Raw genomic sequence first — 23951 nt, 5'->3', positions numbered from 1 at the left:
GTACTCGACAATATTGCATATTATTTCCTATTCAATCATTTTATAGTCTTTCATTTCTTTTTCCCTCTTACTTCATTTTATTTACGTGAACACATACGGACGTATGTGCAGTCTCCACGAATTTCTTCTCCTTTGGTCTAAACATTTTCGATCATATCGACGATCACATCCGAATGCAGTGACATGCATTGTATCGCAAAGCTGTTAGACAATATTGAACAGTAATCACCCTAATTAATTCGAGAGCAGCTCTCCCTTATTCGAGATTCCTTAACATCACGCTTTTTTTGTTAAAATAAAATTTATAATTAATCTAATCAAGAAAAAACCATAGGATAGAATGTGTAAACAATATGATCACTTTGGACAGATGAAAGTAACAGAAAAAAATTTTGCACTTTACAAATTTGTTGAACATTATTATATACAAATATATATTTTTTATAATTAATATTATAATACCTCTGAGAGCGCGCATCTCAGAAATCAATGTTAACAGAGTACCGCAGGTGCGGTCCAGAAGCAGAAGTTCTTTCAAATAAAAGGAATAGAAAGTGAAATTTGAAATTTAAATGGACCACACCCCATATGGGGTTCGCGCGCGCGCATTATTGGCAGAGATCTCCATTTCGATCATGAATTGAGTGCGGCGTTTCCCGAGAGCGCGTGTGACACATGTCAGACACGTGGTGGACGCGTTTGCTCCATTGATCGTAGGCGTGATGTAATACGATGACACCGCGCAGCTGTTCAGACTCGTAAATGATCCAAAGGATGTTGAGATGCAATCGAGGAAGCACCTTCAGTTGACGCTGGCAATACTGAAACCGCACGTCGTCAAGTCTCCTTTCGCTCTTCAGGTACGACAACTTAACCTCGTTCTCGGGGAATAGGTTAGGTTTCTAAGTCGGGCACAAGAGCGCATTGCTGTCACGATAAATCTTGAAGGATCCGGAGGATCATGACTGAAGCCTGCTCTGATTTTTCAGAAGATTCGCGATTTAATAATCGACAATAATTTCAAAGTTGTCAGATCGCGTCGGACGACGATATCTAGCGAGGAGGCCGAGTTGTTCTACAAAGAGCACAGGGACAAGTTCTTCTACAACCGCCTATTGACTTTTATGTGCAGCGGCCCGTCCGACGTCCACATTCTCACGGCGAATGACGCTATCGCCAAGTGGCGACAGCTAATGGGCCCGACCAAGACCTATCAGGCGCAGTACAATGCGCCACACACTATCAGAGGGACGTTTGGTCTGTCGGACACGAGAAACGCCACGCATGGATCCGGTAATGAACAGCAAGCTTGCCCACTCGGGGTGAGGAATCCTTTGTGCAAAGAAAGAGCACTAATATATTGTCCGCTTTAGATTCCACGGAGTCCGCAGAAAGGGAGATAGCGATATTCTTTAAAGAGTTTAACGTGAAGAAGTGGTACGACAATGAGGAAAAATTCTATAGTTCAGGAAAACTGCACTTCGACCCAGTGTCCTTCGTGCACATGATTGACAGGAGTCACTCGGAGACGCGGAACGAGCAGATAGAATAATCAAACGTCGCCTTGCTACCAAATTTTTGTTAAATAAATATCATTTATTATATTCGTAACGGGAGATGCTATAGAATTGTCAACAAATCCCAGGCTGTGTGCGTGCATTTTTGTGAGAAAATATATTGGTGTATTATTCTCTCCGTATGGAATTTCTTCCGAACGTTAAATACTAAATCGAAAACTAAGTTCAGCTAATTTTTGATACACATGAAGATATGTACAGGTAATTTTTGTCATTTTATAACAATCGAAGTAGTACTACGATCACATTTGCTACGTTGAACCCTCGGAACAGCACGCGCAGTACGTTGAAAAACGTGGACGGGAAATCAGTAATTCCTTAGATGTCTGCGTTGCATTCTGCGTCGAGGCGATGCAGGCTACGCGTTTATCTTCACGTAAACTTTCGGGCGTGAAAACACCTTTATGCCTTCTTCCAGTTTAGTCAGCTGTTTTTCTATTTCCATCTTGCGCCTCTGCGCCCTGAGGGTATCCGTCTTTATGGGCATCATGTTCAATTCGTTGACGTAATCTTGGTAATCTGCGCCGAGCATGCGGATTTAATTGGGAACATATGTCATTTCGGATAAAATAACATTATTAAAATTAACATTAAAATAACTGGTTATAATAATTGATTACTGTCAAGTGTTTATTCACAAGATACGTACTTTTCTTTAATAATCGTAGCGTCTCCTTGCGCTCATGATCAGGTAAGGACACGTGACCCTCTGGGCAATCGGCGTGCGACGCTTCCACCTTGGCCTTCTGCTCTTTCTCTTTCTCTTGGGCTTCCTTTCTCTCTCGAAGATATCTGCTCGAAAGGTACATGCAAAAGGAAATATATACGTGTACGTAAAAAAAATATAAAACTTGACAGTCTCACGATATGATTGAAAAAAGTATCTCGAGGGAATGCATTACTCGCGAACAATAGAAAGCGCAGCAGAAAAAAATTATTTTCGAGGAAACGACGAGTAAAGCTACTTGCGACATCGTACTTGGGAACAACTCCTTTACGGTAATTGGGGGGTGGTACACCGTTGTTGAGCTGCGTCGCCAGTTTAGTAGCGACAGACGTGCGTTCCTTATTCAACTTGACAAAGTCGATCTCTTCCCGGAGTGCCGGCGACGCAGAATTTCGTAAATCTGTTTTCTGCGAGTCTTCGGGAGTACGCATATCACCTCTGTCCGTGGGAGAGTCCGATTGTTTCCTCAAGGTTGTCTCCTCTTGTCGGTTTAGATCGCCGTTACTCGCTATTTCATTGTGTTTTATAACTTTCTTCGAGGGATATCTGTCGACAAAGATCGATTAGGAGAAAGTGTCCTTTTTCTATTAATATTATAATACTGCAGTATTAATATGCCAGTAAATTAGATAAGAGAATTAATAAATTAAATTTGCCAAAAATTATATCCCGCAATTAATATAAGATAATAAATAAAATAAAGTATAATGAAAACAATGGAAATTAATGAATAAATGGATTAAAAGTATAATAATAACAGTTCCAAGTTTTCTATTACAGTCAGAGTCCATCTTGATCAAATGTTTATTAGCACACAAAATATTTTTATTAAAAGTAGTTATATTATTGTGTAAATATCTGCCGAGTATATAATCAATTATACTTACAGAATGATGCCTTCTGAATATATACTTTCTGTCTCATCCGTATCCAAAGTTTGAATCCCTTGACTCTTGTACTTGATGGAGCTTGCATCTGAATCGTTTGCAGCATTATCATTGTATTTCTGCAAGTTGCTTGGTTCAGATGAATCCTTTGGTTGTTGCTTCTGCTCGTTCTTGTGTTTGCTACTTTTCTTCTGTCTACTTAATGTATCGCTATCCGTATGTGCTCTAATAGCTCTCTTGGTGTCACCAACATGCTTTTTACATGGCTCGACTAAACTAACCCCATTCTGACTTGGTTTCTCGACCTTCATTTTATCAATCGATGCTGGATCAACATGGTCCTTTGATCCAGGATCAATATCATTTCTCTGCGCGTGCTTCTTTTTGTCCCGAAAACTGGTAACCACTTTCGCAGACACATTTTGATACTTGTCCCTCGTTTTACATTTGTGCAGCTGCAATTTTTCTAGCTTATCCACTTCTTTGCCAGATTGGAAACACTGTTCCATTCGTCGGAGGTTTTTCACATTTTCTTGAATGAAATTCCTCCTTCTAACTGGCTCTAGTAGTAAGATACATGTTGTATGAATAATCAACGTGTCTGCATACCTCACTAACTCAATAATTATCAATCATTGTTATTCTTTTAGCCCAAACTGTGGCTTTTATTATTTTTCATAAATTTGCATGTTCATTAAAATTTCTCGTTCACGGTATTTAGTATAATAATAAAGTCTGCTCTTTCTCGAGTTAGAATTTTTCGAATTATTGAATCGTATGCAATGTTACTTACTTGGATCAGGAAAAATGCCTTTCAACGTTGTCACTTTCATTTTTCTGACAGTTCTCTGATATTTGCCAAAAACTACTGTCACATTTACAATTTACATTTCTGGAAGAAGCAATATCACATATCTTACTCTCTACCTCATAATTTTTATTTCACATACATTACCACATAAGCAATTTTGTTTATATATTTTTGTTTATACCGGATGACAGCTGCGTATTATTTGTCAACGAGTCAATTCTACTAATAGTTACCGTACAACTACAATCATTGATAATGTACTGTTAAAGACCATCAACTCTAGGTAAAGTTCCGTGACTAGGTTAGCTGATAATCTTGAGGACAATTGAAGAACCTCATAACCGACAGTGTAACTTAACCGACAACCGATATAACAAACATTGCAGTAATTACTATAATATGAAATTTATCTGTTTTACCGACGAAATGCAGCATAATGTTTTTTTCTTACTGTTGGAAGTATTTTGTGTTGAGATTGGATTATATCTCTAAATCTAAAAGAATAATCAAATCAAGTATTCTTTTAGATCTAGATGAAGGAATAATCCATATATGTAATACATATGTATATGGAATAATCTAATCTTAGCTCAGAAAATTTCCAATACTTATACAAAATAAACGTTTTGTTAAACGCGTTTATTTACACATATGTGTGCGATGTAGATTATATAAAATATTATATTTTCATGAAGGTATTTTTTATTTAAAATAGAATAATATATAACTTCTCAATTATTATACACTTATAACAATTATAAACTTATGTGTATGTGTATTATATTAGTATGTAATATTATTATAGAAAATTCATTTTAAATATCTCTGCTAACTATATAAATATCAAAATTAAATTATATAATATAAAATATACATTAATTATTTGTTATATGTTGTTTCAATATTGTAGCAACATAAAGAATCAATGTAGAAGAATCAATATAGACTCAATGTTGAAAAATATTTATATTTCAATATTCAACATTACAACATCTTCGCAACGTTGTTTCACCTTTTTGTGCTGTATAATAGATATAGTTCCGTTCTTTAGCTATGCTTCCCTCGGAAATCTTGCTTTTACTTTTGCATAGAATAAAGAACGGTGAAATACGATATCGAGGCACTTATTAACTGTAATAAAAGTTTTCTTTCGTCTTAATGTCATAAAATATATTCTATTGAACGAATCCTAAGTTACACAATTTTACCGTGGCTGAGTTCTGTAGAGATCCCACAAATAACCCACCAACAATCAAATAGAAAGTTTTTGTGCCTCTTCGTAGCATGAACAGCACCATCTTCTGTACACGTAATGATGCCATATACCATTGAAAGTTATATCTATAAAAAGTAAAATAAAGAATTAATATTAATTATACTTAATAAAATTAATTAGAGTAATAAAAGAAAATCGACATATAATTTTCATTATATGTATATAAAAATATGTATTTTCTCTGTGCTTCATTGTCTTTTTATTAATTTTACAAAGCGATTGTGACTCTCTCATGATTATGTTTATAATAATCTTACACGGTCACAAATATATCGTTGTTGTGATCCGTAACATCTTGTGCCAAATAGTTGGCTATGAATATGTTCACGAAAGTAGTACTGATGCATGCAACATATAAAACAAAATCCGAGATGTTATCTCTACATGATGAAATCTGAAACGTCATATACATGATGACCAGTTTGCATATACATACATATATTATGATCGACTAGTATAGTACAACGCGTTTTCTAGATAGTTTTATTGCCAGACTGTCCCGAGATGCAACTCTGCAGCATTTATAATGCCACATGGACTGCAGCTATGAGTCACATTAGAAAAGAGCTTATAAAAAGATATAAAATAATAATAAAATATAGGTACAATATACTCCCTGTTATATAATTTGTAATTACCAAGATATAAGATTTCTGTACGCTTCAAATTTCTTCTTTACTTATTATTAAAAAAATTTTCGAAATTTGAACATTATAAGTTAATTTTTTTGCACAGTATAGCTAATCTGAAATTCACTTTGCCGATTTTTTTATTCGCAGCTATATTCATAACCGTATATATTTTTTATTTCAATAAAGATTATTTTAATAAAACTATTACTAAATGTTATTATTTGCAAAAATAAATTTAAAACTTATTAAGCGCCGTGTCGATCACCGACGCTGAACTTACAGACCGAATTAGTCATCGATAATCATATAAAACGTAAGCAATAATATTCTAATATTAAATATTAAAATTTTAAGAGAAAAGTTAAAATTAAAAATTTAAATAAATTAAAATAAAAAAGAATTAAAAGTTAAAGAAACACATTGTAGCTAAAATCCATAGCTGAATATTACTTTTATTAATATTAATAAATATGATACAGTATGTTATAATGCAGCTCATAAGTGCATGCAATGTTGGATCGCTCAAACTGACGGTATGCGCGGTAGGTATTGCGCGGCGTAAATAGAAAAGTTAAACAGAATGAAATCGGCGCTTAACGTGTTAAAAAAGTAAAACTCACTCCGTAAAGACTGAGACTCACAATAATTACATCAATCACTATCAAAAGAAAAAGCAATCCTTCAAATGCAGACATTAATAATTCTATGAAGCTGCAAAAAAGAAAATTTTATTTCACGTATTATATCAGTAGTATTAAATAAATACCAACTCCAAAGCTTTGCAATGCATGTTTACAGCACCAACTATTTTCCTGTAAATTAGGATCTGTTTCTCCTGGTGAGCATTTTTCATCATATTGATTGTCATTGCCTGTTTAATACGATAACTGTAAATAATTGTTGTATTGTAATTTGATAACTTTTTCGACTCTCTTTAAATTCATAATACAGCTGTAACATATAGTGTATTGCGATATGTATCCATTTATTCACCTAGCAATACTAAACAGTCCACATGCATGTATGAAACATCCAACCAGCATTGTTCCCGTTGCTACTCGTACTGTCATCCCAATGCAAGTAGCTGTATTTACATGCAGCAGAATTAAATAGAAATATCTTTCTTGGTCAACGAAGTACTCAGTCATGACATACATTATGCGTTGTGTTTGAGATACATTAATGGGCAAGATAGTACTAAGTATCTGCGGCCAAATTGACAGAAAACCAACGAAAACTACACAGCACATGGCACACACTAAGAACGTTTAAAAATATAGTGGTTACATAAGTTGCAATTCTTTAGATATATTAAAATATTAAGACACTAGAACTGAGATAATATTTCATACTTAAAACATGTTTTGTTCTTTATTATTTAATAAAGTTAATTATTATTGAAAAATTTTGTCGAAATTTGAACGTAATATGTTAATTTTTTTATTTCCAGCTATTATTTAAAGTCTTGTATATATAGTAAAGAAAATAAAATAGTTTATTGTGATAAGGTGTGCTTAGACATACATATATATATATAATTTTTTTATTTTACATTTTTAATTATATATTTATATTCTGATAGAAATATGATGAATATTTATGTAACAAATAAAAGTAATTACAGACTAATTTAATTTTTATAGAGTGAGATAATACTATGATTATTATTATGATTATGATTATTATTATCATTCTTAACTTTCGAGCAAAATAAAAGTCAGAAGATATCTTCTTACCGAAAAATATAAGTGTATAACGTTTCGTATCGTTTCCGTATCTTTTTATGATAGCAATTTCGCCATCATCGTTTAGCTCGTTACAAATATCCTGAAGTTGTTCAAATGAATATTTCACCTATTGTGTCAATAATATTTTATAATTTGTCGTTGTAAACTTAGGAAGAAATTTTCATGCACATGTAAAACATACGGAGTGTGTAAATAAGAACAAGATTCTGCTTACTGTATGAATATTAAGCCAAAACGAGTTGTGCATGATCATAGGTGAAACAACAAATAATGAACAAGTGATAATTTTAATAACGAGGTTAGGAGAGCATTCTGTAGTTAGAAATGTGGTAAACTAGAAATAGTAAATTGCAAAACTTGCATTAAATATGTTCATATTTAATTAGCGAATTTAAAAATAGCGGAAGTTCAAAATGGGTGGTTATTTATCTGTACGAAACAGCGTGATAATTTTTAAATCCCTTTTACAATTTATGATTACAATTATGGGAAGATATATTATATAGATATGTTATATAACAGTAAGATATATTACATGTTGAGAATATACATATAAAAAATATGATAAAAATATATACATTGGGTATTAAGATAATTGTTTATATATATATATATATATATATATATTATACATAATAATTGATAATATTGGTACCTGGAACACAACAAAGCTCGTCAGGATACTCGAAACCAAAATTAACTGAAGTTGTACAAGTTTTGTTTGCTTATAAGGCCACAAACCAATCGCAAGCATGAGAATCCGAGTGAGATTGAAATGTGCCTGTATGTAGATCATGTCTCTATGAATATCAGGATTTAACTGTGAAATTCAGTTTAGATCTAGCATCTGCCCTTCTTTAATAACATTTAATTCTGTTATATTTTAACATAGATTACTTATAACATAAACGCAATGCAAAACATGAAGTCTCTTAAATATAGAGTATTACTGTAACATTTTAAACACTTGCAATTTAATAATTTCACGGATGATAGGTTGACAATTCATCGTTCACTTTAAGCGTTAAAAGAAATTCAACGGATATTATATAATTTCATAGGAAAGACATTCATGGAACGAGTTCTTGAGCGCGCAAGCGCAATGAGTCGTTCTTACTTCGCATTTTCAGTCTACTGCGTGCACTCGTACGATACACATCGTCTTAGCGGGCATCCATCCGATTGATTTTACACGCCATTGTTGCTGGTAACATACAAATCTGTAAAATGCAGTTACATATTATGTTTGTGATGTTTGATTGAGACACAAAATATATTGCACTAAAGCACATATCAACTTACCAATATTAAATATATTATAATCATAAATCTTTTCAGAATGATTTGTTTCTTTTCTCAGAATATTGGTATAATAGTATTCTTCTTCTTTTCTTCTTGATTATTATTTACAATAAAGATAAGAGATGTTAGATAAATACGCAAAATTATATGAAGATTATCAGACAACAAGTCTTTATATATATAAGTACTGCTAAGTATTGCTAATACAAAAATTTTTATAATAAATAATTATGGTTGGTGTCAAGATGTTTATAAGGTAATAATTTTCCTCAATTTTACCGATGCACTAGCATCAATATAAAAACGTCACTGCGTGTATGTTCATGATTTGAATTGACTATACTGCAGAAGTAGGATAAACTATTGAGAGGGAAACGATGGTTACTTAAGCTATAATATCTATCAAATAAATTAAATGCTCGAAGCATTAATATTAATTATGATTAAAATTATCTTGATTCAGCATGCTTGATTCTTTATTTTTTATAAATGTACACATTCTTATAGTTTCGTTCTTCAGCTATGCTTCCCTCTTGCTATCAATTTTGCATAGAATAAAGAACGGTGAAATAAGATATCGAGGCACTTGTTAACTGTAATAAAAGTTTTCTTTTTTCATGTCTTAAAGTCAATTCTATTAAACGCACCCTAAGATATTACACAATTTTACCGCGGCTGCATTCTGTAGAGATCCCACAATTAATCCACCAATAGTCATATAGAAAACTTTTGTGCCTCTTTGTAGCATGAACAGCATCATCTTCTGTACACGTAATGATGCCGTATACCATTGGAAGTCGTATCTATATAAAGTCAACTAATTATTAATATTAATTAATTAATATTAACATTAATTAATAAAATTAGAGTAATAAAAGAAAATCTACATATAATTTTCATTATAAAGATATGTATTTTCTCTGTGCTTCATTAATTTTTTATTAATTTCGCCAAGCGATTGTGACTCTCTCATGATTATGTTTATAATAATCTTACGCGGTCACAAATATATCGTTGTTGTGATCCGTAATATCTTGTGCCAAATAGTTGGCTGCGAATATGTACACGAAAGTAGTACTGATGCATACAAGATATAAAAAAAATTCGGAGATGTTATCTCTAGATGATGCAATCTGAAACGCCATATAAGTGATGAACAATTTGTGTATATATTATTATGATCGACTAGTATAGTACGGCGCGTTTTCTAAATAGTTTTACTATCGCCAGATCGTGTCGAGCTGCAGCTCTGCAGCATTTATAATGTCACATGGACAGCAGCTATGAGTCACATTATAAAAAAGCATATAAAAAGATAGAAAATAATACTAAAATATAGGTATAATATACTTCTCTCTCTGTTATAGTATAATTTGTAATTACCGAGCTATAAGATTTCTGTACGCTCCAAATTTATCCTTTAATTAATTATTGTTAAAACATTTTCTCGAAATTTGAACATGTGTTAATTTTTCTGCACAGTATGGCTAATCTTAAATTCAATTTACCAGTTTTTTTATTCGCAGGTATCTTCGTAATCGTATATTGATTCTTTTTAATTTCATTAAAGATTATTTTAATAAAAATATCGCTAAATGTTATTATTTGCAGAAATATATTAACAACATATTGAGAGCGCCGTGTCAGTTACCAATCACCGACCCTGAACTTTCAGGCCGCGGTAGTTATCGATTAACCAACCATATAAAACGACTAGATAAAACGTAAGAAATAATACTCTAAATCAAATATTAACATTTTAAGAGAAAAGTTAATATTTAAAATTAAACTAAATTAAAATAAAAACGAATTAAAAAAAGAAAAACGTTGTAGCTAAAATGCATAGCTGAATATTATTGGGTTGTTCGGAAAGTAATTTCGTTTTTCACAAAGAGATGTCGTTAGTCGCGTTCCTCGATACTTAACCTTACTCTAAGCGGCAAATTCGTTTTATATCTTGACAACTGACATTTCAGACGTCATTTAGTATCTTATTGTGTTGCGATCTGTCAAGTAATTTTTGTTTGGCATCACATCAAACATGGAAAATCAAAGTGAGCATTTTCGTAATATTTTGCTTTTTTACTACCGAAAGGGTAAAAATGCAATGCAAGCGAGAACAAAATTGTGTGCCGTGTACGGAGAAGATGTATTGAGTGAACGTCAGTGTCAGAATTGGTTTTCGAAATTTCGTACTGGAAATTTCGATTTGAAAGATGCACCACGTTCAGGTCGGCCAATTAAAGCTGATGACGAGAAAATAAAGGCTCTGGTGGAGCAAACCGTCGCATAACAACACGCGAAATTGCTGAAAAGTTAAATTTATCGAATTCGACCATTTACGATTATTTGAAACGTCTTGGATTCGTTTCAAAGCTCGATATTTGGGTTCCACACAATTTAAAGGAAATTGACTTGATTCGACGCATTACCATCTGCGATTCATCGTTGAAACGTGAAGAAAATGAACCATTTTTGAAGCGAATCATAACTGGAGATGAAAAATGGATTGTTTACAACAATGTTAAGCGAAAACGATCATGGTCCAGGCAAGATGAACCTGCTCAATCGACATCCAAGGCAGATATTCATCAAAAGAAGATCATGCTTTCTGTATGGTGGGATTGGAAGGGAATCGTATTTTTCGAGCTACTACCAAGCAACCAGACGATTGATTCGAAAGTGTATTGGCGTCAGCTGGATGAATTGGATGCTGCCATCAAGCAGAAGCGACCAGAATTGGCGAATAGGAAAGGTGTCGTATTCCATCACGACAATGCCAGACCACACACAAGTTTGGTCACTCGCCAGAAGCTTTTACAGCTTGGATGGGATGTGCTACCACACTCACCATACTCTCCTGATCTGGCACCATCCGATTACCATTTGTTCTGGTCTCTACAAAATTCTTTGAACAATGTAAACTTCGATTCAAATGAAGGCGTCAAAAATCACTTGCTTCAATTTTTTGTCAATAAGGAGAAGGACTTCTATGAGCGTGGAATCTTAAAGTTGCCAGAAAGATGGCGAAAGGTAGTGGAACAAAATGGCCAATACATCACTGAATAAAATTTATTCTAAATATGAAAAAACCGCCTTTCAGTTTTCCTTGAAAAAACGAAATAACTTTCCGAACAACCCAATACTTTTATTAATATTAATAAATATGATACAATATGGTATAATGAAGCTCATAATTGCATGCAATCTTCCGTCGCTCAAGCTGACGGTATGGGCAGTATTGCACGGCGTAAACAGAAAAGTTAAACAGAATAGGATAGACGCTTAACGTGTTACTAAAGTAAAACTCACTCCGTAAAGACTAAGACTCACAATAATTACATCAATCACTGTCACAAGAAAGATCATTCCTTCAAATGAGGACATTAACAATTCTAAGAAGCTGCAAAAAAGGAAATTTTATTTTTCATATTATATCAGTATTATCAAATAAATACCAACTCCATAGCTTTGCAATGCATGTTTACAGCACAAACTATTTTCCTGTAAATTAGGATCTGATTCTCCTGGTTAGCATTTTTCATCATATTGATTGTCATTGCCTGTTTAATACGATAACTGTAAATAATTTTTCTATTGTAATTTGATAACTGTGTCGACTCCCCTTAAATTTATAATACAGCTGTAACACATAGTGAATTTTGATATGTATTTGTTCACCTAGCAATACTAAACAGTCCACATGCATGTATGATACATCCAAGCAGCACTGTTCCCGTTGCTATTGCTACTGTCATCCCAATGCAAGTAGCTGTATTTATATGCAGCAGAATTAAATAGAAATATTTTTCTCGGTCAACGAAGTACTCAGTCATAATATGCATTATACGGTGTGTTTGAGACATATTAATGGGGAGGACAGTACTAAGTATCTGCGGCCAAAGTGGCAGAAAACTAAAGAAAACTATACCGCATATGCCACACACTAAGAACGTTTAAAAATATAGTGGTTATACAAGTTGCTATTCTTTAGATACTGACATATTAAGACACCAGAACTGAGATAATATTTTCATCCTTTTCAAATTGTTTGTTCTTTATTATTTAATAAAGTTAATTATTATTGAAAAAGTTTTTCGAAATTTGAACGTAATATGTTACTTTTTTAATTTCCAGCTATTATTTAAAGTCTTTTATATACTAAAGAAAATAAAATAGTTTATTGTGATAAGGTGTACTTATACATACATATATACATTATTTTTTTTATTTTAGATTGTAAATTATATATTTATATTCTAATAGAAATATGATCAATATTCATGTAACAAATAAAAGTAATTTCAGAAGAATTTAATTTTTATAGAGTGAGATAATAATATGAATATTGTTATCATTCGTAACTTTCGTGCAAAATAAAAGTCAGAAGATATCTTCTTACAGAAAATTAGAAGTGTATAACGTTTCGTATCGTTCCCATATCTTTTTATGATAGCAATTTCGCTCTCATCTTTTAGCTCATTACAAATATCCTGAAGTCGTTCAAATGAACATTTCACCTATCGTGCCAATAATATTTTATAATTTGCCGTTGTAAAATTGGGAAGAAATTTTCATGTAAAACATACGGAAAGTGTAAATAAGAACAATAAAGATTCTGCTTACGGTATGAATATTAAGCCAAAACGAATTATGTATGATCATAGGTGAAGCAGCAAATAATGAACAAGTGAGAATTTTAATAACGAGATTAGGAGAGCATTCGGTAGTTATAAATGTTGTAAACTAAAAATAGTAAATTGCAAAACGTGCATTAAATATGTTCTTATTTACTTAGTGAATTTAAAAATAGCGGAAGTTCAAAATGGGTGGTTATTTATCTGTACGAAACAGCGTGATAATTTTTAAATCCCTTTTACAATTTACGTTTATAATTATGGTACGATATATTATATAGATATATAATAGTAAGATATGTGTTGAGAATATAAAATATGATATATAAAATATGATAAAAATATATAAATTAGATATTAAGTACTAATTGGATGTGTAAAACGATTTATATATATTGCATACAATAATTGATAATATTGGTACCTGGAACACAATAAAGCTCGACAGGATACTCGAAATCAAAATTAACTGAACTTGAACAAGTTTTGTTTGCTGATAAGGCCACAAACCAATCGCAAGCATGAGAATCCGGGCGAGATTGAAATGTGCTTGTATGTAGATCATATCTCTACGAATATCGAGATGCATTTAACTGTGAAATTCAGTTTAGATCCTGCATCTCCCCTTCTTTTAGTTAACAACATTTAATTCTGTTATATTTTAATATAGATTACTTATAACATAAACGCATTGCAAAACATGAAGTCTCTTAAATGTAGAGTATTACTGTAACATTTTAAACATTCGCAATTTAATAATTTCACGGATGATAGGTTGACAATTCATCGTTCACTTTAAGCGTTAAAAGAAATTCAACGGATATTATATAATTTCATAGGAAAGACATTCATGGAACGAGTTCTTGAGCGCGCAAGCGCAATTGCGTCGTTCTTACTTCGCATTTTCAGTCTACTGCGTGCACTCGTACGATACACATCGTCTTAGCGGGCATCCATCCGATCGATTTTACACGCCATTGTTGCTGGTAACATACAAATCTGTAAAATGCAGTTCAATATTATGTTTGTGATGTTTGATTGAGATACAAAGTATATTACACTAAAGCACGTATCAACTTACCAATATTAAATATATTATAGTCATAAAAGTTTTCAGAATAATTTATTCATTTTTCTCAGAATATTGGTATAATAGTATTCTTCTTCATTTTTTCTTGATTGTTAATTACAATAAAGATAAGGGATATTAGTTAAATACACAAAATTATATAAAATTTATCAGAGAACAAGTCTTTATAGAAGTATTGCTAATAAAATAATTTGATAAATAATTTTTGTTGTTGTCAAGATGTTTATGAGGTAATAATTTTCCTCAATTTTATCAATGTACTAGCATCAATATAAAAGCGTCTCTGCATGTCTGTTCGTGATTTGAATGGATTATGCTGCAGAAGTAGAACAAACTATTGCGAGAGAAATGTTGGTTACTTAAGCTATAATATCCATCAAATAAACAAAATGCTTAAATCATTATTTATTTTTTATATTATTTATGATTAAGATTATCTTGATTCAGTATGCTTGATTCTTTATTTTTTGTAAATGTACACATTCCTATAGTTCCGTTCTTCAGCTATATTTCCCTTTGAAATCTTGCTTTCACTTTTGCACAGAATAAAGAACGGTAAAATAAGATATCGAGGCACTTATTAACTGTAACAAAAGTTTTCTTTTGTCATGTCTTAAAATTAATTCTATTAAAGGTATCGGAAGATATTACACAATTTTACCGTGGCTGCGCTCTGTAGAGATCCCACAAATAATCCACCAATATTCACGCAGAAAACTTTTGTGCCTCTTTGTAGCATGAACAGCATCATTTTCTGTACACGTAATGATGCCATGTACCATTGGGAGTCGTATCTATAGAAAATAAAATAGTTATTAATATTAATTAATTAATATTAATTAATTAATAAAATTAAGTAGAGTAATAAAAGAAAATCTAGATATAATTTTCATTATATAATGATATGTATTTTCTCTGTGCTCCATTTATTTTTTAATCATTTTCATTAATTTTTTTATCATTTTGCAAAGTGATTGTGACTCTCGCATAATTACGGTTATAATAATCTTACACTGTCACAAATATATCATTGCTGTGATCCATAATATCTTGTGCCAAATAGTTGCCTGCGAATATGTACACGACAGTAGTACTGATGCATGTAAGATATAAACAAAATTCCGAGATGTTATCTCTACATGATGTAATCTGAAACGCCATATACATGATGAACAATGTGACTATACATTATGATCGACTAGTATAGTGCAGCGCGTTTTCTAGATAGTTTTACTATTGCCAGAATGTGCCGAGCTGCATCTCTGCAGCATTTATAATGTCGCATGGACTGCAGCTATGGGTCACATTATAAAAAAGCATATAAAAAGATATAAAATAATAATAAAATATAGGTACAATATAATTCTATCTCTGTTATAGTATAATTTGTAATCATCGAGCCATAAGATTTCTGTACGCTTCAAATTTCTCCTTTAATTACTTATTGTTAAAAAATTTTCTCGACAGGACCCCGCACATTTTATAGGAAAATATCGGTCTCTGTCAAATTGGCTGAAATTTAAATATGTTGTAGTTTAAGTGATGCTGATTAAAAGTTTTCTTAGGCAAAAACGCCAAAAATCAAAAATATAAACGATACAACGACTTAAAGTGAGTAAAATTGGAGTTTAAAAAATGTTTAAGTCGACGTATCTTTTATATTTTTGGCGGTTTTGCCTAAGGAAACTTTTAATCAGCATCACCTAAACTACAACATATTTCAATTTCAGCCAATTTGACGGAGACCGATTTTTTCCTATAAAATGTGCGGGATCCTTTGAACATCCGTTAATTTTTTTGCACAGTATGACTAATCTTAAATTCAATTTGCCGGTTGTTTCATTCGCAGCTATCTTCGTAACCATATATTTTTGTGCATTTTATTAAAGATTATTTTAATATAAATATCACTAAATGTTATTATTTGCAGAAATATATTCATAACATATTAAGCATCGTGGTGGTCATCGATCATCGACGCTGAACTTTCAGGCCGCGTTAGTCATCGATAACTAACCAATCATATAATATGATTATATAAAACGTAAGAAATAATACTCTAATATCAAATATTAAAATTTTAAGAGAAAAGTTAAAATTTAAAATTAAACTAAATTAAAATAAAAAAGAATTAAAAAAGGAAAAACAGTGTAGATAAAATTCATAGCTGAATATTACTTTTATTAATATTAATAAATATGATACAATATGGTATAATGAAGCTCATAACTGCATGCAATTTTCCGTCGCTCAAGCTGACGGTATGGACAGTATTACAGGGCGTAAACAGAAAAGTTAAACAGAATAGGATAGACGCTTAACATGTTAGAAACGTAACACTCACTCCGTAAAGACTAAGACTCCCAATAATTACAGTTATCACTATCATAAGAAAGAACATTCCTTGAAATGCGGACATTAACACTTCTAAGAAGCTGCAAAAAAGAAAATTTTATTTCACATATTATATCAGTATTATCAAATAAATACCAACTTCATAGCTTTGCAATGCATGTTTACAGCACAAACTATTTTCCTGTACATTAGGATCTGATTCTCTTGATTAGCATTTTTCATCATAATGATTGTCATTGCCTGTTTAATACGATAACTGTAAATAATTTTTGTATTGTAATTTGATAACTCTTTCGACTTCCTTCAAAGTCATAATACAGCTGTAACATATAGTGTATTTTGATATGTATCCAGTTGTTCACCTAGCAATACTAAACAGTCCACATGCATGTATGATACATCCAAGTAGCACTGTTCCCGTTGCTATTGCTACTATCAACCCAATGTAAGTAGCCGTATTTATATGCAGCAGAAGTAAATAGAAATATCTTTCTTGGTCAACGAAGTACTCAGTCATAATAAGCATTATACGTTGTGTTTGAGACACATTAATGGGGAGGACAGTACTAAGTATCTGCGGCCAAAGTGGCAGAAAACTATAGAAAACTATACCGCATGTGGCACACACTAAGAACGTTTAAAAATATAGTGGTTATATAAGTTGCTATTCTTTAGATACTGACATATTAAGACACCAGAACTGAGATAATATTTTCATCCTTTTCAAATTGTTTGTTCTTTATTATTTAATAAAGTTAATTAGTATTGAAAAAGTTTTTCGAAATTTGAACGTAATATGTTAATCTTTTTTTATTTCCAGCTAGTATTTAAAGTCTTTTATATACATACTAAAAGAAATAAAATAGTTTGCTGTGATAAGGTGTACTTATACATACATATATACATCTGTTTTTTTATTTCACACTATGAATTATATATTTATATTCTGATAGAAATATGATGAATATTTGTGTAACGTATAAAAGTAATTTCAGTCTAATTTAATTTTTATAGAGAGGAATAATAATAGGTTTATTATTATCATTCGTAACTTTCGTGCAAACTAAAAGTCAGAAGATATCTTCTTACAGAAAAGTAGAAGTGTATAACGTTTCGAATCGTTCCCGTATCTTTTTATGATAGCAATTTCGCCCTCATCTTTTAGCTCATTACAAATATCCTGAAGTTGTTCAAATGAATATTTCACCTATCGTGTCAATAATATTTTATATTATACTATTTTATATCTTTTCAATAATATTATATATTTTTTTAATTATGTTTTATAATTTGCCGTTGTAACATTAGGAAGAAGTTTTTATTTGAAACATACGGAGAGTGTAAATAATAACAATAAAAATTCTGCTTACGGTATGCATATTAAGCCAAAACGAGTTATGTATGATTATAGGTGAACCACCAAATAATGAGCAAGTGAGAATTTTAATAACAAGGTTAGGAGAGCATTCTGTAGTCAGAAATGTGGTAAACTAGAAATAGTAAATTGCAAAACTTAAAATAAATATGTTCTTATTTAATTAGCAAATTTAAAAATAGCAGAAGTTCAAAATAAGTGGTTATTTATCTGTACGAAACAGCGTGATAATTTTTAAATCCTTTTTACAATTTATGATTATATAATTTTGGTAAGATATATAGGTATTGTATATAATAGTAAGATATATTATATGTTGAGGATATGTATAAAGTATGATAAAAATATATAAATTGGGTATTAAGTAATAAGTGGATATAAGTATATATATATATATATATTTATAGTTATATATATTTATATATATTATACATAATAATTGATCATATTGATACCTGGAACACAACAAAGCTCGTCAGGATACACGAAACCAAAATTAACTGAAGTTGTACAAGTTTTGTTTGCTGATAAGGCCACAAACCAATCGCAAGCATGAGAATCCGAGCGAGATTGAAATGTGCTTGTATGTATATCATGTCTCTATGAATATCAGGATTTAACTGTGAAATTCAGCTTAGATCTATCATCTCCCCTTCTTTTAGTTAATAGCATTTACTTCTGTTAAATTGTAACACAGATTACTTATAAACGCAACATATTACATTACATAAAGGCAATGCAAGAGATCTCTTAAATATAGAGTATTATTGTAACATTTTGAAAACTCGCAATTTAATACTTTCACGAATGATAGATTGACAATGCAGCGTTCAATTTACGTGTTAAAAGAAATTCAGCGGATATTACTTTCCCAGAAAAGACATTTATGGAACGAGTTCTTGAGCGCGCAAGCGCAATTGCGTCTTTCTTACTTCGCATTTTCAGTCTACTGCGTGCACTCGTACGATACACTTGTTCTAGGCGGGCATCCATCCAATCGATGGTACACGCCATTGTTGCTGGTAACATACAAATCTGTATAATGCAGTTCAATATTATGTTTGTGATGTTTGATTGAGATACAAAGTATATTGCACTAAAGCATATATCAACTTACCAATATTAAATATATTATAGTCATAAACTTTTTCAGGATACTTTGTTCATTTTTCTCAGGATATTGGTATAATGTATTCTTGTTCTTTTTTTCCTGATTGTTAATTACAATAAAGATAAGAGATGTTATATACACAAAATTATATAAAGATTATCAGAGAACAAGTCTTTATAGAAGTATTGCTAATAAAATAATTTGATAAATAATTTTTGTTGTTGTCAAGATGTGTATGAGGTAATAATTTTATCAATTTTATCGATGCACTAGCATCAATATAAAAGCGTCTCTGCGTGTATGTTCGTGATTTGAATTGACGACTTATGCTGCAGAAGAAGAAGAACTATTGAGAGAGAAATGTTGGTTACTTAAGCTATAATATCTACCAAGAAATAAAATGCTGCAAGCATTAATATTATTTATGATTAAGATTATCTTGATTCAGCATGCTTGAGTTTTTAGTTTTTGTAAATGTACACATTCCTATAGTTCCGTTCTTCAGCTATAATATACTTCCCTCTGAAATCTTGCTTTCAATTTTGCATTGAATAAAGAACGGTAAAATAAGATATCGAGGCACTTATTAACTGTAATAAAAGTTTTCTTTTGGCATGTCTTAAAATATAAATTCTATTAAGCATATCGTAAGATATTACACAATTTTACCGTGGCTGCGTTCTGTAGCGATCCCACAAATAATCCACCAATATTCACGCAGAAAGCTTTTGTGCCTCTTTGTAGCATGAACAGCATCATTTTCTGTACACGTAATGATGCTGTGTACCATTGGAAGTCGTATCTATATAAAGTAAAATAAGTATTGATATTACTTAATTAATATTAAGTAATTAATAAAATTAATTAGAGTAATAATAGAAAATCTACATATAATTTTCATTATAAAGATATGTATTTTCTCTGTGCTCCATTAATTTTTTTATTAATTTTGCAAAGCGATTGTGACTCTTTCATGATTATGTTTATAATAATCTTACACGGTCACAAATATATCGTTGTTGTGATCCGTAACATCTTGTGCCACATAGTTGGCTATGAATATGTACAGGACAGCAGTAGTCATGCATGTAAGATATAAAAACAATTCCGAGGTGTTATCTCTATATGATGCAATCTGAAACGCCATATACATGATAAACAATTTGCGTATATATTATGATCAACTTGTATAGTGCAAGGCGTTTTCTAGATAGTTTCACTATTGCCAGAATGTCCCGAGTTGCAGCTCTGCAGGATTTATAATGTCACATGGACTACAGTTATGATTATACAAAAAAATATAAAAATATATAAAATAATAACAAATCTATGACTAACTGACCATATAAAACAACTATATAAAACGTAAGAAATAATACTCTGACATTAAATATTAAAATTTTAAGAGAAAAGTTAAAATTTAAAATTAAACTAAATTAAAATAAAAAAGAATTAAAAAAGGAAAAACAGTGTAGCTAAAATGCATAGCTGAATATTACTTTTATTAATATTAATAAATATGATACAATATGGTATACTGAAGCTCATAACTGCATGCAATCTTGCGTCGCTCAAGCTGACGGTATGGGTAGTATTGCACGGCGTAAACAGAAAAGTTAAACAGAATAGGATACACGCTTAACATGTTAAAAAAGTAACACTCACTCCGTAAAGACTAAGACTCATAACAGTTACATAAATCACTATCAAAAGAAAGAGCAATCCTTCAAATGCGGACATTAACACTTCTAAGAAGCTGCAAAAAAGAAAATTTTATTTCACATATTATATCAGTATTATCAAATAAATACCAACTTCATAGCTTTGCAATGCATGTTTACAGCACAAACTATTTTCCTGTAAATTAGGATCTGATTCTCCTGGTTAGCATTTTCCATCATATTGATTGTCATTGCCTGTTTAATACGGTAACTGTAAATAATTTTTCTATTGTAATTTGATAACTTTTTCGACTTCCTTTAAATTCATAATACAGCTATAACATATAGTGTATTTTGATAGGTATCCAGTTGTTCACCTAACAATACTAAACAGTCCACATGCATGTATGATACATCCAATCAGCACTGTTCCCGTTGCTACTGCTACTATCATACCAATGTAAGTAGCGGTATTTATATGCAGTAGAATTAAATAGAAATATCTTTCTTGGTCAACGAAGTACTCAGTCATAATATGCATTATACGGTGTGTTTGAGACATATTAATGGGGAGGACAGTACTAAGTATCTGCGGCCAAAGTGGCAGAAAACTATAGAAAACTATACCGCATGTGGCACACACTAAGAACGTTTAAAAATATAGTGGTTATATAAGTTGCTATTCTTTAGATACTGACATATTAAAACACCAGAACTGAGATAATATTTTCATCCTTTTCAAATTGTTTGTTCTTTATTATTTAATAAAGTTAATTATTATTGAAAAACTTTGTCGGCATTTGAACGTAATGTGTTAATTTTTTTCAGCTACTATTTAAAGTCTTTTATATACTTTTATATAAAGAAAATAAAATAGTTTATTGTGATAATGTATGCTTATACATACATATATACATCTGTTTTTTTTATTTTACATTGTTGATAATGTATTTATATTCTGATAGATACATGATGAATATTCATGTAACGTATAAAAGTAATTTCAGTCTAATTTAATTTTTATAGGGTGAGATAATAATATGATTATTATTATCATTCTTAACTTTCGTGCAAAATAAAAGTCAGAAGATATCTTCTTACAGAAAAGTATAAGTGTATAACGTTTCGTATCGTTCCCATATCTTTTTATGATAGCAATTTCGCCCTCATCTTTTAGCTCATTACAAATATCCTGAAGTCGTTCAAATGAACATTTCACCTATCGTGCCAATAATATTTTATAATTTGCCGTTGTAAAATTGGGAAGAAATTTTCATGTAAAACATACGGAAAGTGTAAATAAGAACAATAAAGATTCTGCTTACGGTATGAATATTAAGCCAAAACGAATTATGTATGATCATAGGTGAAGCAGCAAATAATGAACAAGTGAGAATTTTAATAACGAGATTAGGAGAGCATTCGGTAGTTATAAATGTTGTAAACTAAAAATAGTAAATTGCAAAACGTGCATTAAATATGTTCTTATTTACTTAGTGAATTTAAAAATAGCGGAAGTTCAAAATGGGTGGTTATTTATCTGTACGAAACAGCGTGATAATTTTTAAATCCCTTTTACAATTTACGTTTATAATTATGGTACGATATATTATATAGATATATAATAGTAAAATATATGTTGAGAATATATAAAATATGATAAAAATATATAAATTAGATAGTAAATAATAATTGGATGTGTAACACGATTTATATATATATTGCACATAATAATTTATAACATTGGTACCTGGAACACAACAAAGCTCGTCAGGATATTCGAAATCAAAATTAACTGAAGTTGAACAAGTTTTGTTTGCTGATAGGGCCACAAACCAATCGCAAGCATGAGAATCCGAGTGAGATTGAAATGTGCTTGTATGTAGATCATATCTCTACGAATATCGGGATGCATTTAACTGTGAAATTTAGTGTAGATCTATCTCCCCTTCTTTTAGTTAATAGCATTTTATTCTGTTAAATTTTAACACAGATTACTTATAACATAAACACAATGCAAAACATGAGGTCTCTTTATGAGTATTACTGTAACATTTTGATCACTCGCAATTTAATAATTTCACGGATGATAGATTGATAATTCAGCGTTCAATTTAAGCGTTAAAAGAAATTCTGTGGATATTATTTCCCAGAAAAGACATTCATGGAACGAGTTCTTGAGCGCGCAAGCGCAATTGAGTCTTTCTGACTTCGCATTTTCAGTCTACTGCGTGCACTCGTACGATACACATCGTCTTAGCGGGCATCCATCCGATCGATTTTACACGCCATTGTTGCTGGTAACATACAAATCTGTAAAATGCAGTTCAATATTATGTTTGTGATGTTTGATTGAGATACAAAGTATATTACACTAAAGCACGTATCAACTTACCAATATTAAATATATTATAGTCATAAAATTTTTCAGAATATTTTGTTCATTTTTCTTAGAACATTGGCATAATAGTATTTTTCTTCTTCTTTTTGGTTATTAATTACAATAAAGATAAGAGATGTTATATACACAAAATTATATAAAGTTATCAGAGAACAAGTCTTTATATAAGTACTGCTAAGTATTGCTAATAAAATAATTTGATAAATAATTTTTGGTGTTGTCAGGATGATTGTGGGGTAATAATTTTATCAATTTTATCGATGCACTAGCATCAATATAAAAGCGTCTCTGAGTGTATGTTCGTGATTTGAATTGACAATTATGCTGCAGAAGTAGAACTATTGAGAGAGAAATGTTGGTT

The 23951-nt window shown here is 31.1% G+C and overlaps 5 protein-coding genes across 17 annotated transcripts; 1 reads left to right on the top strand and 4 right to left on the bottom strand.

The window, feature by feature from the left end:
* Positions 1-616: 616 nt before the first annotated feature.
* Positions 617-1693, top strand: LOC105285852 (nucleoside diphosphate kinase 6). Its single transcript, XM_011350380.2, has 3 exons — positions 617-860; positions 990-1293; positions 1374-1693. Exons 1-3 carry the CDS (start codon positions 783-785, stop codon positions 1550-1552), a joined length of 561 nt encoding a protein of 186 aa, XP_011348682.1. The 5' UTR covers positions 617-782; the 3' UTR covers positions 1553-1693.
* Positions 1576-4317, bottom strand: LOC105285854. 2 transcript variants are annotated; one of them, XM_011350382.3, is made up of 6 exons: positions 4184-4317; positions 3985-4083; positions 3192-3753; positions 2557-2850; positions 2227-2369; positions 1576-2096 (listed from the first exon to the last, which is right to left on the bottom strand). In XM_011350382.3, the coding sequence occupies exons 2-6, from the start codon at positions 4022-4024 to the stop codon at positions 1936-1938; spliced, it is 1200 nt and encodes a 399-aa protein (XP_011348684.1). In that variant the 5' UTR covers positions 4025-4083; positions 4184-4317; the 3' UTR covers positions 1576-1935. The 2 variants fall into 2 exon arrangements, with proteins under 2 accessions (XP_011348684.1, XP_011348685.1); XM_011350383.3 differs by having other exon boundaries at positions 4147-4212.
* Positions 4318-4952: 635 nt separating this feature from the next.
* On the bottom strand, positions 4953-9095 carry LOC105285846. Of its 3 annotated transcripts, XM_026970128.1 has the most exons (9): positions 8314-9095; positions 7873-7992; positions 7647-7764; positions 6904-7168; positions 6681-6797; positions 6531-6621; positions 5536-5672; positions 5211-5343; positions 4953-5133 (listed from the first exon to the last, which is right to left on the bottom strand). In XM_026970128.1, exons 1-9 carry the CDS (start codon positions 8452-8454, stop codon positions 5080-5082), a joined length of 1176 nt encoding a protein of 391 aa, XP_026825929.1. In that variant the 5' UTR covers positions 8455-9095; the 3' UTR covers positions 4953-5079. The 3 variants fall into 3 exon arrangements, with proteins under 3 accessions (XP_026825929.1, XP_011348669.1, XP_011348670.1); XM_011350367.3 differs by lacking the exon at positions 7873-7992; XM_011350368.3 differs by lacking the exon at positions 7873-7992 and having other exon boundaries at positions 7647-7737.
* A 323-nt stretch (positions 9096-9418) lies between these two features.
* LOC105285848 lies at positions 9419-14210 on the bottom strand. 5 transcript variants are annotated; one of them, XM_026970092.1, is made up of 9 exons: positions 14022-14210; positions 13587-13706; positions 13363-13480; positions 12642-12906; positions 12423-12554; positions 12273-12363; positions 9957-10093; positions 9608-9763; positions 9419-9553 (listed from the first exon to the last, which is right to left on the bottom strand). In XM_026970092.1, exons 1-9 carry the CDS (start codon positions 14184-14186, stop codon positions 9550-9552), a joined length of 1188 nt encoding a protein of 395 aa, XP_026825893.1. In that variant the 5' UTR covers positions 14187-14210; the 3' UTR covers positions 9419-9549. The 5 variants fall into 5 exon arrangements, with proteins under 5 accessions (XP_026825893.1, XP_026825891.1, XP_026825892.1 ...); XM_026970090.1 differs by having other exon boundaries at positions 9631-9763; XM_026970091.1 differs by having other exon boundaries at positions 9631-9763; positions 12423-12539.
* LOC105285849 lies at positions 13797-23917 on the bottom strand. 6 transcript variants are annotated; one of them, XM_026970097.1, is made up of 11 exons: positions 19535-20167; positions 19257-19452; positions 18873-19095; positions 18413-18532; positions 18132-18249; positions 17405-17669; positions 17182-17298; positions 17032-17122; positions 15700-15836; positions 15349-15481; positions 13797-15271 (listed from the first exon to the last, which is right to left on the bottom strand). In XM_026970097.1, the coding sequence occupies exons 3-11, from the start codon at positions 19011-19013 to the stop codon at positions 15218-15220; spliced, it is 1176 nt and encodes a 391-aa protein (XP_026825898.1). In that variant the 5' UTR covers positions 19014-19095; positions 19257-19452; positions 19535-20167; the 3' UTR covers positions 13797-15217. The 6 variants fall into 6 exon arrangements, 5 of the variants coding, with proteins under 5 accessions (XP_026825898.1, XP_026825896.1, XP_026825899.1 ...); XM_026970095.1 differs by lacking the exons at positions 18873-19095; positions 19257-19452; positions 19535-20167 and adding exons at positions 22940-23502; positions 23585-23917; XR_003406611.1 differs by lacking the exons at positions 13797-15271; positions 15349-15481; positions 15700-15836; ... (5 more) ...; positions 18873-19095; positions 19257-19452 and adding exons at positions 20198-20330; positions 20527-20663; positions 21194-21284; ... (3 more) ...; positions 22515-22634; positions 22940-23917 and having other exon boundaries at positions 19590-19627; positions 19918-20118.
* Between the last annotated feature and the right edge of the window lie 34 nt (positions 23918-23951).

The sequence above is a fragment of the Ooceraea biroi genome, chromosome 6 (genome assembly GCF_003672135.1).
Source record: "Ooceraea biroi isolate clonal line C1 chromosome 6, Obir_v5.4, whole genome shotgun sequence".
Classification (NCBI taxonomy): Eukaryota; Metazoa; Arthropoda; class Insecta; order Hymenoptera; family Formicidae; genus Ooceraea; species Ooceraea biroi.
Note: the sequence above shows the minus strand (reverse complement) of the source record. Positions and strands in the feature narration are given on the sequence as shown.